At 41.8% G+C, this 13,799-nt stretch overlaps 1 protein-coding gene across 7 annotated transcripts in view; it reads left to right on the top strand.

Moving 5' to 3' along the window:
* The window catches only part of DIP2C (disco interacting protein 2 homolog C), a 323,874-nt gene that overhangs the window by 224,442 nt on the left and 85,633 nt on the right, over positions 1-13,799 (top strand). For all 7 annotated transcript variants that reach the window (XM_065627299.1, XM_065627298.1, XM_065627302.1 and 4 more), the window contains 2 exons: positions 1,672-1,763; positions 5,616-5,726. In XM_065627299.1, the coding sequence (XP_065483371.1) occupies positions 1,672-1,763; positions 5,616-5,726 (203 nt within the window). The remainder of the gene's footprint in view (positions 1-1,671; positions 1,764-5,615; positions 5,727-13,799) is intronic.

Here is a 13,799-nt window from a genome sequence, read left to right as displayed (position 1 = left end):
TTTTGTGTAAAGATGGTTCTTTCTTGCAATTCAGAACTTTTGCTAGGCTTTTGATTTCCATTCTGCAGTTTTCTGTATCATTGCTAATTGCTCTTTTAAGTTTGTTGCGACTGAAACTTTAATCTTGGAAACCTTTTAGAAAAAGCTTTGTTTTTATTCTACTCCCTTGTCAAGTTTAAGTGTTGACTGTAGCATCAGGGATGCTTTTAAAGACTTTCCATTAAATGCGGATAGTTCTGCTGTAGTGCTCTGAGGGTTAATCCTGCAGACGTACCCCTGTATCCATACTGAGTTTCTAGTGGAAGAGAATTGATTCATGTTTATTACTGAGCATTGAGGTGGTTCAGCATGCAAATACTGGAGTAATTTTAAATAAATATGCGAAACAGAGTTCGTTGATATAATATTACTGTTTTCATAAGAATAATTGCATTTAGTACTTTCTCGGTAACAAGCAGCAGTGACCCTTCCAATTTTCCTTAAGAGGAAAAAAAGAAATCTGGCCTTCTCATTGTACGTTATATTTACATCAGGTTTGCACTTAAAAAGAATTCAATAGTATCGCATTTTATAACCAAGATGTGGAGGAACTTACTATAACAACTGCTTGGCTTAGTTATAAATAGCAATACTGTCTGTTTGGGAGCCTGAACTGCTGAACCCCATAGGTAATCCATTGTCAGAACCTATTATCGTTTACGTTATTGGTGGGCACGAATTAAAGATTTGTTACTGTCAGACTGAATACTGGTTAAAGACAGTACCTAGGGGCCAGCCAAGGGCAGGGGCTGTTACTCTCGGTCCTGTTCAAATGGAAGTAACAAGGTCTCTAAACAGGCGATCCGAAGGAGCTGGCCTACTTGGAGGATGCCGACCCCTCGAAGGATTAAGGAAAGACCTGTAATGTGGCCAGCGAGGTCTTGATGAGAGACTTTTTTCTTTAAAGAATGTTGGAGCAAGGTCTGGATAAGGATTAGCTAAGGGCAGAGGAGGAGAGATGAAGCAAGGGAGAAGAGAGGTGGTTAAAAGGAAGAGTACCTGGGGCAAGTGAAATGAAACTGAGGGAAGGAAGAATATGGGAGGGGTGAGAAGAAAAAGCCAAATTTAATGGAAGAAGGTCCAGAATTAAAAGCGTACAGTTGTGGTAAAAATCAGAGGGTCCCTGCTGCTTTAGTGTGCCCCTTTGGCTGTGGGGTGTTTTCTGTGTGTTGGTTTTGGTTTCTTGTCTCTGCTCCTTGGGACTCTTTTCCTTTTTCCCTGGTTGCCTTGGGGTGGGGGGAGAGCCAACAGAAACCTGAGTGATCCCTCAGGGGTCAACCTGGGCTGAAACGCGGCTTGTCCAGCTTCCCACAGCTGAGGGTCTTACAAAGATCTGTCTGGACTTGATGATGTTCCAGCCACAAAATCAGAAAACTACTTCTGCCATGAAGAAAGCTATCCTTACTTCTTGTTTGCTTCTTAAAAATGCTGCTGTCTTGAAAAAAAGAAGTCCAAAGAAAGCTTCTGATGAGTATTTAAATATTTCTGCTAGTTCTGGTAGTGTTGTCATCTTTAGCTGGAAAACTAATAATGTTCTTACTATTTTTTTCGCTGCTTAGGTGTTCTTTCCCGTTAGTAATTTTGAAACACATAAGCATTTTAAAATTAATTTCACAAATTTTACATTAATAGGAAAACTTTGGACCAGAAGTATGAAGGTTGCTTACAATATCCTACATAAATTAGGCACAAAACAAGAACCAATGGTACGACCTGGAGACAGGGTGAGTATCTCAATGATTTTTAATTATTAATAGTTCAGGTCCCACATTGACAAAGAGGGAATGAGTTGTCAGAGGGAAATTAATGAAGTGAAATGTTATAGGGGTGAAATCTGCCTTTTGCTCAGAAAAAGACTGATCATTCAGACAGATGTTTTCAATTGCATAGTAAATAACCTGAGCCCGTACTGCTGAATGGTTAACTTGGAAGTTGTGGCAACATCAACCAACAAACATTCCCATGGAAAGCAATTTTTGGACACAGAACAGCAGTCTGTTTAGCAAAAGCTTGCTTATGGAGCCTGGAGGTGTCATGTGGGTAAAAAACTTACTTTCTAATGACGTTGTCGTTGTTGAGGTGGTAGAAACAAGAGAAGTATTGTGGACGACAAAGACAAGTAAAGTAGGCACTTTTTGGCAGCCACTTAAATAAATAAATTACACTGACTGGTAACATGGAGAGTATTTGTGTTCCTGACTCTGGTGCAGCTACTGCTAGAGGCTGAATCTGGGTGAGTGGGTAAAGTCCACAGAGTTACAGAGGGAACACCTGCAGTTGTTAAATGAAGACAAGAACATCCTATTGTTTTGCTGCTGATGTACTTACAAACCAACCGCTTCCTCTGTGGAGTCTGACCGAGCCTGCTACCCCTTTACTCTGCCAGAGCATGTATAGAAATTTCCGCAGGTCACATTCCAGGTTGGCTTTAAGCTGTGGAATGGCAATTCCACAACAAATTTGTCAGAAATGCAAATTTTAGTCCTGCCTTAGTGCTTAGAGTTGTGAGAGTGGGATTAAGTCTTCCTCCCCCAGGATCCGAAAACAATTTTCAAACTGTTGCTTCACTTGGTTCCCTTGTGCAACACGTGAGAAACATGTCTGTTTGCATTACACATTTCTTAGGGCTTCAAAAATGAGAGCATGCAATAATACTTCCAAAAAGAAAAAATAATTACAAAAAATTAAAAAATGAAACCTGGCAGTCCTTCCTGTGCTTCTTTCTGAAATAAATCATAAAGAATTTAACTAAAGGATCTCTAGATCCCTAATCTGAATTGCTTCCTACAATGGCTTTCAGCCATGAGTAGGATCTGAAGAATCTCTTTTACTTGATATACAAGTGTGTCTCTAAGCAACGGCAGAAGAAACAAGTTATTCAAGTGCACACATCAAAACAATCCACCCAGAAAGCTCCAAAAGGAATAAAGTTCACAGATGGGCAGTGGCATCTCTCCCCATCTATTGTGTGCTAACTGCCCGTCTTCGTACGCATTTACTGCAGCAGCCACTGGCATCTCCTAACATTAAGGAAGGATTTGTGGATAATTCAGGCTGAAAGCTGGCAGTGTAGTGAGTGCAGGACACACAGGCAACAAATTGCAGCTCTTCTAAAATAAGTCCACCTAGATTACAGTGAAACAAATGTTTATAGCTGAGTGCTGAAAGCATGTGCTTTGTGTTGTAAAATCGTCTTGCCTGGCGTCCTTGTGTAACAGAAACACCATCATTTGAAGCAACTTCATGTTGAAGATGAGGTGTTACTGTACTTCTGATGTTCTCGGCTGTTATTCTGGCTGTTATCCCCCTGTTGTAATAACGTAAAAGCTTTCTGACCTCTTTGAAGATGGCTTTTTATTCTGAGTAATGTATTTCGTGTGACAACAGTTAAAGGTAGTTTTTAAATACGAAATGGAACACAGACATATATTTCTGGTCTTTTATAAATGAGCGCATAATTGTTTCCTCATGTTAATATTATACAAAATTCAGAAAGGCTTTCTCCCCTTTAAAAGCATCTTCTGTCAATACAGTCTCTATTTTTCATTACTATTTTTGTATCACTCCTTAGGTTCTTTGTCTGAGACAAAAAACAGGTGAATGTGCCTGCATTTGATGCCCTGTTTCTGGTGTTATTATAGTACGCGATGAACTGCATTTGCCTTCTATAGTAACTTCAGCAATTTAACCTTGTGTCACCCCAGACAGCTGCCTGGAAATTAAGCTTGCCCTCTGAAATATCTACTAGATAACCAGTTTCTCATCTGGCAATACACACTGTATGCTTTGTTTTCCTTCAGCCTTATCCCTTTTGCTTTTACACATATTATTTATTTATTTGGTACAGGTCTGTAGTGATTAATGGTTTTTGGAGGGGAAGTTAATGCCGCATTCCCAGTGGACTTCAGTGAGATTTTTTCACCTCTGTCAGCTCCTTTGCAGAGATTCCCAGCCAAACCTTCAGTGCATTTGTGTAAACAGAGACCAACACAAAACCCAACAATCCTCGAAGTATCTTTTGGGATGTTTTAACATCTTTCAGATGTTTGCTGGGCTCAGCAAACTCTACCACACCCTCAGTGCACCTAGCAAAATCCCTTCCTCTGCATTTCCCCCCAAGGCTGTTTATAGTATGTGCATACAGAATACATACAGTAAGCTCTGCACAGCCATCTCCAGCAGTTGGATTTTTTTCACGTGCAAGCATACAGATAAAGTAGCAATGCATTTTCTCTGAAGTTTCTCTAAACGGTTCTGAAGTTACAAGCTTCAGCTTAAAAGCAGAGATATTTTGGACCCAGTTGGACAAGGTTGGTTAGATTTCTTCAAGTCTGAAGAAATCAAGCCAATCTGTGGGAGGTGACTATCTTTGAAGCCGTATGAAATCACTGGAAACACTTTTAATCTCCAGTAACTAAACCTTGGAGTGTATATGAAAACATGATGACTTTACTTCAAGAGATTGAAACACAGAACTCCTGTGGATGTCAAAGCAGTCAAAACTCAAGAAATATTAAGTAGTTTCAGCAAATTGTAAGGTGCTGATCCTGTGTGCAAGCCCAGAGGAACTATCCAAGTCATTTACCATGCCTTTTGCATGCCACTTCGTTTGACTGTGCGAGATAGTTCCCAGCTGCTTTACGGCTGTTCAGGGGATGAGCTGAGAATGTGCATCTGACTGGACCAAACAAAATGTAGAGGGGATGTGACCGCTGGGGTTGCTCAGCAGCACGTGAGAGCCGTGGTCCTCCCTGCCCTGCGAGGGGAGTCCTGGGCTCTCTGAGGTGCTGGATCCTCAGCGAGACCCTGGACTCTCACCTCCCCTCTGTCCCCGGAGCATCTGAGCCATTGTCTGCAGTGCTCACAGAAATGAGCTGCACAGTTCAGCACATTGAGAGACGAAGGGAGAACACGGGGAATTGGCTACAATATCTTTTCTTAGCATTCTTTAAATAGTTCCCTAGACCTAAAGCTATGAAGTTTAGCAAATCCAGGCCTAGGCTGGCATGCTATATAGCCAGCTCTGGATGTGGCGTTTGCTTCTCTAGGTATCAGCTATTTGTGTTCTCTAAGAACACAGAATCTTATACATTTGGACAACAGTCCAAACCTAAAATGAAATTATTATATGAGGAAAAACATGGGGAGACAAAACATAATGATTGACATAACGGCATAGTAAGTCTGGGTGATCTGAACTGGTCACAGATCCACTTCGTTTTCAGTAACTTCAAGCAAATTATTAAATTTGAATGTAAAATTCTATTAATTCCATTTGTGTTGTTATTCAACGTCTGTAAAGCAATCAGTAAATTGAGAATTGAGGTATTGTCAATGTAGGAAACAAAGCAGCATGAAAATATTTAACTCCCATTGTAAGTGAAAATGTTCACAAAAGGAATATCTGTCAGAATAAATTCCTTCTGGTTCTTCATTCATCTTTCATTAGGTATTTGAATGGTTATCGTAGAAATGTTTTGGTAATCATCTCTCTCCAAAAGGAATCATAGAAACTCCAATTATCATTATCTGAAACCTGGGATGAAACATTTTCAACATATGTCTCTCTGTTTCAGGTAACACTTGTATTTCCGAACAATGATCCTGCTGCTTTCATGGTAGCGTTTTATGGCTGCCTGCTTGCGGAAGTCGTCCCCGTCCCCATTGAAGTGCCGCTTACAAGAAAGGTAGGGAACCAAATTTCCTCTCCATGCTGTATTTTAAAACATGTCAGAACAAATCACAACTGAACATAGCTTTTGAGTACATTTTTGTGGTTAACTAGCACTGAATTTGAGGATACAAAGATAGTGCTGTGTGGCGAGTTATATATAGATCCTTCTTTTCTGTGATGGAAAATCTGAAGATGTGCTTGTAGTTTCAGCAAATGCAGATCCATCTGGAAAAGGAGAGGAAAATTTTCCAAGACAACAGCTCTGCCAGTGCTAGATAGATTATCTTTGTAGCCTCTGAAAGCATTCTGGTGTTGGCCACTGACAAAGAATCATTGGCAACAACTGCTCATTTTCCACCTGTCCCTGCAACCCAAGCTGTGTTATAATGCCACTGGTGCTCTGTATGCTACTTCAAAGCAGCTATGGAAATGCCTTCTCCTGTGTCTATATGTGCACACGTATCCCGAAGCTTCTGTCACCAGTTGTCTGTGCCAAGGGTGTCACTTGAACAAAATAAGTTTGCGAATTCTTGCTGCAGAACATACATACAAAAGCCTTTCACGTCCAGTGCTGGTTCAGAGGTTCAACCCTGTATCCCAGGGAAGTGTCAGTCGACAGCTACAGCAGTTCCAGCCGGGAAGAATGTCCTGGGGGCAGCGAGGGGAGGGCGCTCAGTGGGGGAGCTGAGCCACAGCTGGGAAGCTCACACTGATGCTGCTGAACTTGCATTTTTTGCTGAAGATGTATGCCTTGAAGGCTGTAACTGCAGCAAAATGTGTTTATTCGTTATAAGTTCTTTTCGTCATATCCCCTTAATTTTGCCGTGTCTGGCTGCAATGCCTGTTGTTAAGGTTCTCCCAAAGATCCCCTTCTATAATCCCTTTTTTATTAGCTAGCACTAATAACACCTTACTTTAATTATTTGGTCTGGAATTTGTCCACACAAGTGTGTTCTTTAATCCTTACAAGCTTTCTTTTTTAAATGAAATTCTTTTGAAAAATGGTGACTGAAGCCATGAGGTGTTTCCAAGGAAAGGGCCAAGGAAATGTGCTGCTTTGCTAACATTTTCAATTTTTCAGTTTTCAAGGGCTTTTCTTTGGAATGCTCTGGTGTCACAGCACCCTGGAGCAGCAGCTCAAATCTTTGTTTCGTGAACAAGTGCCCTGCCTTTCAAACAAAAAGCCATGAAAACAAGTTTTTGAGCCCTCAAAAAGGCTCTGTGATTTGCACATCTCATATCACAGAATCGCAGAATGTTAGGGAGTGGAAGGGACCTCGAAAGCTCACCCAGTCCAATCCCCCCGCCGGAGCAGGAACACCCAGATGAGGTTGCACAGGAAGGCGTCCAGGCGGGTTTGAATGTCCCCAGAGAAGGAGAATCCACAACCCCCCTGGGCAGCCTGTATCCATATGGAAGCAGAGGCTTTTGCTTTACCAGCCCATAGATTTTGTGTGCATTCCCTTTTTAGCTTAACAGCTAAAAATATCTGGAGGTTTTTTCCTAACTGAGCATGTTTGAACCTTACTCATCTCCGAGAAGCTGAGTTGATCTCATCAATTCTCCATTATGTTCACACACGTCCTGGCCAGCTTCTGTGGTGGGCTCTTGCCATGGGGAAACCAGAAGCTGGCAGGGAGAGAAAGGAGGCGGCTGGAGGAAGGGACGGTTCACTGAACTGGTGAAGAGGTAGAGGAGAGATGGGGGAAAGTGAGTGGGTCAGACCACAAAAGGCCGTGATCCAGCTGAGCAAACATGAAATATAAAGCTACTGGAGAGTGTCTGGAAGAGGGCTATGAAGTTGGTGAAGGGTTTGGAGGGGAAGCCATACGAGGAGCAGCTAAATTCACTTGGTTTGTTCAGCCTGGAAAAGAGGAGACTGAGGGGAGACCTCATGGCGGCTGCAGCTTCATGACGAGGGGAGGAGGAGGGGCAGGCGCCGAACTCTTCTCTTTAGTGACCAACGACAGAACCCAAGGGAAGGGCAGGAAGATGTGCCAGGGGAGGTTTAGGTTGGACATTAGGAAAAGATTCTTCACCCAGAGGTGCTGGACACTGGAACAGGCTCCCCAGGGAGGTGTCACGGCCCCAACCTGACAGTGTTCAAGAAGAGACTGGACAACGGCCTCAGACACACGGTGTGAACTGTGGGGTTGTCCTGTGCAGGGACGGGAGTTGGACTCCATGATCCTTGTGGCTCCCTTCCAACTCGGGGCATTCTACGATTCTATGAGTGGCTGAGCAGAAGGCAGGACACTGAGAATCGGGGGAAAGAGGAGACAGGAGGTGTCCCAGCAACCGGCTAAAGCTGGAGGTGAGCTAGAAAGGCCATGACAGGAGAGACGATGGGACCTCAACTAGTTTACCTGCTTTGGGCAATAGGATTATGCTATTTTATTTGCAAAATGTGGTATTTGAGAGCACCGAGAGGTGGACATGACTAGAGTGAGGATAAGGATTTTAGTAGAAATGCAGCGCATTTGCATTGGGCTCTCAGCGTGCTTTCCCATGGGAATGCAGTACCTTAAGATAGTTTGAGGCAGATGCATAATGCGGTGCATTATTTCAATATAAAACAGGGATTTTAAATTCATTGACAAAAAAAGGTGAGCAGACTGTGTACATTTTAAGATCATACAGAGTGCCCACATGTACAAGTCTGCTTACGTTCTACAAAAAATAAAGCAACATGGGTTTGAGGGATAAAAAATCAAATATGCCTTTCCCTGTTACTTATTTTCTGAGGTTTAATGACATTTTAAAGTACATAGACAGCGTAAATTGAATTTATTTTGGAACATCTGATACCACATCCATCCAGTAAACTATGAAATCCAACTGTCCAAGTAAATACCCTGTGTCAAATTAATAACTTACCCTAATTTATCTGAAGCTCTTGGATGTTTGGGGTTTTAATATGTGTGTATATATGGATATATAAATATACACTTAGACATGCATATATAGATATTTATATAAAGGAATATGTACAGACTTAGACTGTTTAACTGTTGCCAAGATCATTCCATAATGCTTAAATATCAAATTAATGAAACAATAACAGATACGTCAGTGGTACAGTTAAAAACGCAACACGATCTATGATCTATAAATGAAGCTATGCAATCTCACAGCATATACTATTGCAAATATTTTTGCATTTGTTTATATGGAATAGGAACTGAAGCGGAAACAATGAGATGAAAATCATGTTCTTAGTCCCAGAAGGAATACCTCTGCTCGCTCAAATGGCAGCGGATTGCTTTTGGCATCCGTGGGAAGATGTCATTCGTGTCATCACACAATGGCCTAAGCAGTTCTTTTACACTTTCCCATTATTTGTTCACTTTTCTACATGCTTCAGTACATTCTGGCAATGGACATGGTTTGGTTTGTTTTTTGGAAGATGGAGATGTGAACCAACAAATAAACCAACAATTATACTATAGGCTAATACAGACTTACAGAAGGACAAGCTGATACAGGATGAGCTATTTCAGGGAGTTATTTTATAATCATACTCTTTAATATTAAAAATTTGCATTAGTAGCTTTAATATTCTGCATTTTCATGTAGAAGAGTTTTTCAGAGTTCTGCACCAGTTTTTCGGCCTGGCAGTCTACAATTCAGCAGTGATGTTTGCAGCCAGATAGCCTTTTGGCTTAGGAAAGGCTGAGGGAGCTGGGTCTCTTTAGCTTGGAGAAGAGGAGACTGAGGGGTGACCTCATTCATGTTTATAAATATATAAAGGGTGAGTGCCACGAGGATGGAGCCAGGCTCTTCTCGGTGAGAACCAATGATAAGACAAGGGGCAGCGGGTTCAAACCGGAACACAAGAGGTTCCAGTTAAATTTGAGAAGAAACTTCTTCATGGTGAGGGTGACAGAGCCTGGAACAGGCTGCCCAGGGGGGTTGTGGACTCTCCTTCTCTGCAGACATTCAAACCCGCCTGGACGCCTTCCTGTGTAACTTCACCTGGGTGTTCCTGCTCCGGCAGGGGGATTGCACTGGATGAGCTTTCGAGGTCCCTTCCAATCCCTGACATTCTGTGGTTCTGTATTACCCTACAGACACCTGTATCCATATGGAAGCAGAGGCTTTTGCTTTACCAGCCCATAGATTTTGTGTGCATTCCCTTTTCTTCATAGCATGACTTTTTTTTTTTAGATTTTGTCAGGGTTTTTTCTGGGTCGTTGATAGGACAAGAGGAAATGGCCTCAAGTTGTGCCAGGGAAGGTTCAGATTGCATATTAGGAAACATTTCTTCACAGAAGGGATTGTCAGGCATTGGAACAGGCTGCCCAAGGCAGTGGTGGAGTCACCATTGCTGGAGGGGTTTCAAATACATGTAGATGAGGTTCTTAGGGACATGGTTTAGTGCTAGATTTAGGTTATGATTGGACTCGATGATCTTAAGTGTCTCTTCCAACCAAAATGATTCTATGATTATTAGTTTGGGTTCCATCTCTCTTTGCTCTTTCCTTCTGTATCCCGCCTTTGTGTTGACAGGATGCCCAGAATTAGTTGTACTTCCCCCAAGGACTTCAGGAGACTTGTCTGACACGGCATTTAGGATGGATTGCCTGAATACCCAGCAACCACGCACCATTCTCTGGTTTAGGTTTAGTCCCAGGATGCTTCCTGGTGCTCAGAAAAGACCTGGAAATTTGGTCAGCGTGGTTATGGCTCTTTGGACTGTGGAAATCAGATCTGAAATTAGAAGCTGAAACTCCAGGCTTTGTTTTAAGGATATCAAAACTAACTTTTTATTCTAGAAGTCAGTGGTTCCACAGTCATTGTAGCAATAGAACAAACACAACGTTTTATATCTTCTTTCCTTGCATTAAGACCACTGAAATGCCTATATCATGAACATTCCCCGATATTTTTATCACTGATCCTCATCCCTTGGATTATAGGCTTTGTTCTTTGAGAACAGAATCCCTCTTTCCCAATATTTTGTTTCCCAAACATTAGCAAATAGTATGTTCTATACAATATCTCTTCCTTCAGAGCTGCTATGTTTGTTAATCTTGTCTGAAGCTGGAGTATTACAAATTGTTTCATTGTATGCGTGATATGATGTGGATTGAAAACTATATATCATAGAACGTGCCATCAAAGTAGATGATATGGGATTTTCGACATGTCAAGTTCTAGTTCAAATAGCGATTTATCATTTCCCTTATGAAAAGATTTTAAAATGTATTTTTGATTTATTTTTCTTTAGATTTTTTAGGTTCATATTTTTTTCCATTCGATGGGCACCATCAGAATTATTATTATTCTGCTCTGATACAGTCAGGGGAGCTAATCAGTTTTAATCTTAAAACAAGACTTTTTTGTCCTCCAAGCACATTCATAGTTATGCTCAATCACATGCTGTGAACATGTGAACAAAGCAGTACCACATAGATCTTTATGGCCTCCTTATCATAGGCGGACAGTATTTGTAGCGGAGTAAGACATGAAAGCGTGTACAAATCTATTTCTCAGTCAAAACACTATTGCCTAGTGTGTTAGATTTGATGCTGGGTGTGCTTCCAGCGGCATTTCTGTGCTCTGCCAGACGCTGGCTCTGACAGTGGGGCTGGAAGAATGTGCCTGTGTATTGTCAAAGGATATCTGGAGTTACCCGCTCCAGGACACTTGGGTTTGGTTTTGTTTTGTTTTGCTTTAAAGGATGCTTCATACAGGGTAAAAACTGTTTTTACAAGCTGTTTTTATTAAATCCTGAGAAGTTAGGTTGTTAAAGCTTTATCAGTAGCCAGAGAGATGTATTTCTTTAAAGACAGTGAAATCGTCCTAGTCTTCCATTTGAAGGCAGAGTTGTATTCCAAAGGAAATACACCTTGACGCCTTTCCTGGTGTTTCAGGGCCTGAGATATAATGAGTTTTGTTTTCTCTCAGCTTTAGTCACCGCTGGGCTGTAGTATGCCAGAAACACTAGAGCGCTACACACTTCTGAACATCTTTTGACAATGCATCTCTTTCTCCACTGGATTTAAAATATGCCTGCAATGTTAGATATTTTCTTTTCAGTGACGCAGTTTTCCTGCCCCTCCAGAGAACACAAGTGCCCCCAGTCCCACGTGAGCCCTGGTGCAAACCGCTGGAGCCCTGTGAGCGCCGTGCCCCCCTTCCCTCCCCACGCCTTGGGCGGCTGGGCGCTGAGCAGAGGCCTTTGCGCGGTTGGCCACAGTGAATCCCAGATCCTTTAAAGTCCACATTTTCTTTTTATGTTTTGGAGTTTAGGAAATGGTAGTTTCCTAGAGAGCATATCACATTTCATGCAGCGGCCCCTGCCAAAAATAACAATTGTCTTGCTTTCATTGAGACTTTTAGACATTAAGACTACTTATAGTCGCAGATTTCATGTGCAAATTGCAACCAGATACCAAAGCTCTGTGTGAGGAGACAGCTGATTCCTTCATCTTAAAGCTGGTATGAGGATTGCATCTGCTTTGTGTTTAATATTTATTAAGGTCTTTGATATTTGTGTTTTAAAAATAGAGGATTTCCCTGATGCCTTTTTGCTTTTGGTTCAGAACTGGTGATGCTTGACCTTTACGTCTGATGGTTGCTCTATTTGTTCCTTACCAGCAAATTTTTGTTTGGGTAAGGGCAAATGGAGCTCAAATAAGCATCGTAACAGAAAACAAGATAAGTTCAGTCTGCAATGCTTCACCACATAATTCTCATTTTGAAAGCAGTCTGGGATTTGCAAGTGGACAGGAGTAACCTTTATCAGCCCAACTTTTGCGCAGGCTGTCTCTTCCTTCCTTCCTTATTAGATAAGGACATGCACTCTCACTCACAGAGAAAGGATCATAAATGTTTTCCTTCACACAGATACTCTCACAAAGTGTTATAGAAATGACATTAACAGCATGCTGAAATGCAACCACATGTGGGATTTTTTTATCCTGACAATGAATTATCACTCTCTGCAGCAGAAGGAAGACAATTTGCCTCCAGGTACTGGTGAAAACCTTTAGGGAACCTTTAATAAAAGTCTTTAGAGAACCATGAACGGCTACCTACAGCAGAGAGGATTTCCGGCTCGCTTCATCTGAAACATTGATCTCTCTAGGTGTGTGCAGACATAGTCTAAAGCTATGCAGACCTCATTTTTCGTACCTCAGCAAGTGCTGCACCTTCAAGAAATGTAAAATGATAGTTCCAAAGTCAGCAATTGGTCTCAAACCTCATGCTACAATACCTCAGCTCTATCTTTTGCCTTCCACCTGCATTACATGTCATTTGAAACTGTGAATTGTGGAGGATTTGACAGTGAGCATCGCTGGCAAGTCTCTCTCTGTCTGTGCAGTTGGGACTGCGTTGGTTGAGTTGTTTCACCTGGTCTCCACTGGCTCCCTGGGGTTTTTTTCTACCCTCACAAAATTCAGCAAAATTAAGTGTTTGTGGCAAGTGAGGGGGTTGCCAAAGTAGCGGATTAGTATAAATTACCAAAATAGCAAATAACACTGCTGACAATACAGTGTGTCGTGAAAGTGTATTTTCTTTACAGGCAGGAGAGTGATTTTATTTATGAGGAAGGAGAATTTTTTATTTCAGCAGCAGATGATTTGGTTTCTTTTTTTTTTTTTTCTACTTACAAAGCAGTTTCCAGCAGTGCAGACATATATTTTACATTACTCAAAAGAGATGCCAATAGCTTGTCTCTGAAATCTGAAATAATCAATGCTTTTAAGGTCAGTAGTCTTTTTCCTGGCCCACATGGAAGCTTTGAATGCTTCACACGTTTTCAACTCAGACTTCATTTTTCAAGCCTACACGTTTTACCCAAGGTCCTCACAGCTCCGGGCCAATCATGCTGAGGTATGAGGAACAGCAAAGATGATCGTATTTGCGTGCTTGGGTGTGTAGGTAAGGCTGTGGTTTGTCTGTGGGATGTGTAAGGCTCTCAGCTTGAGATGGTTTCAGATCTTCCACCTCTTACCCATCAGTCCAGTAACTCAACACCACTGGAGTAGTTAGAAACAAGTGTGTCTGTGGGGCAGCAGGTATCACAGGGGCACCTGCTTGGGGCAAGGGATGTCAACCCCTTTGCATTTCTCTGTTC

Source organism: Caloenas nicobarica, chromosome 2 (genome assembly GCF_036013445.1).
Source record: "Caloenas nicobarica isolate bCalNic1 chromosome 2, bCalNic1.hap1, whole genome shotgun sequence".
NCBI classification, from domain to species: Eukaryota; Metazoa; Chordata; class Aves; order Columbiformes; family Columbidae; genus Caloenas; species Caloenas nicobarica.
Note: the sequence above shows the minus strand (reverse complement) of the source record. Positions and strands in the feature narration are given on the sequence as shown.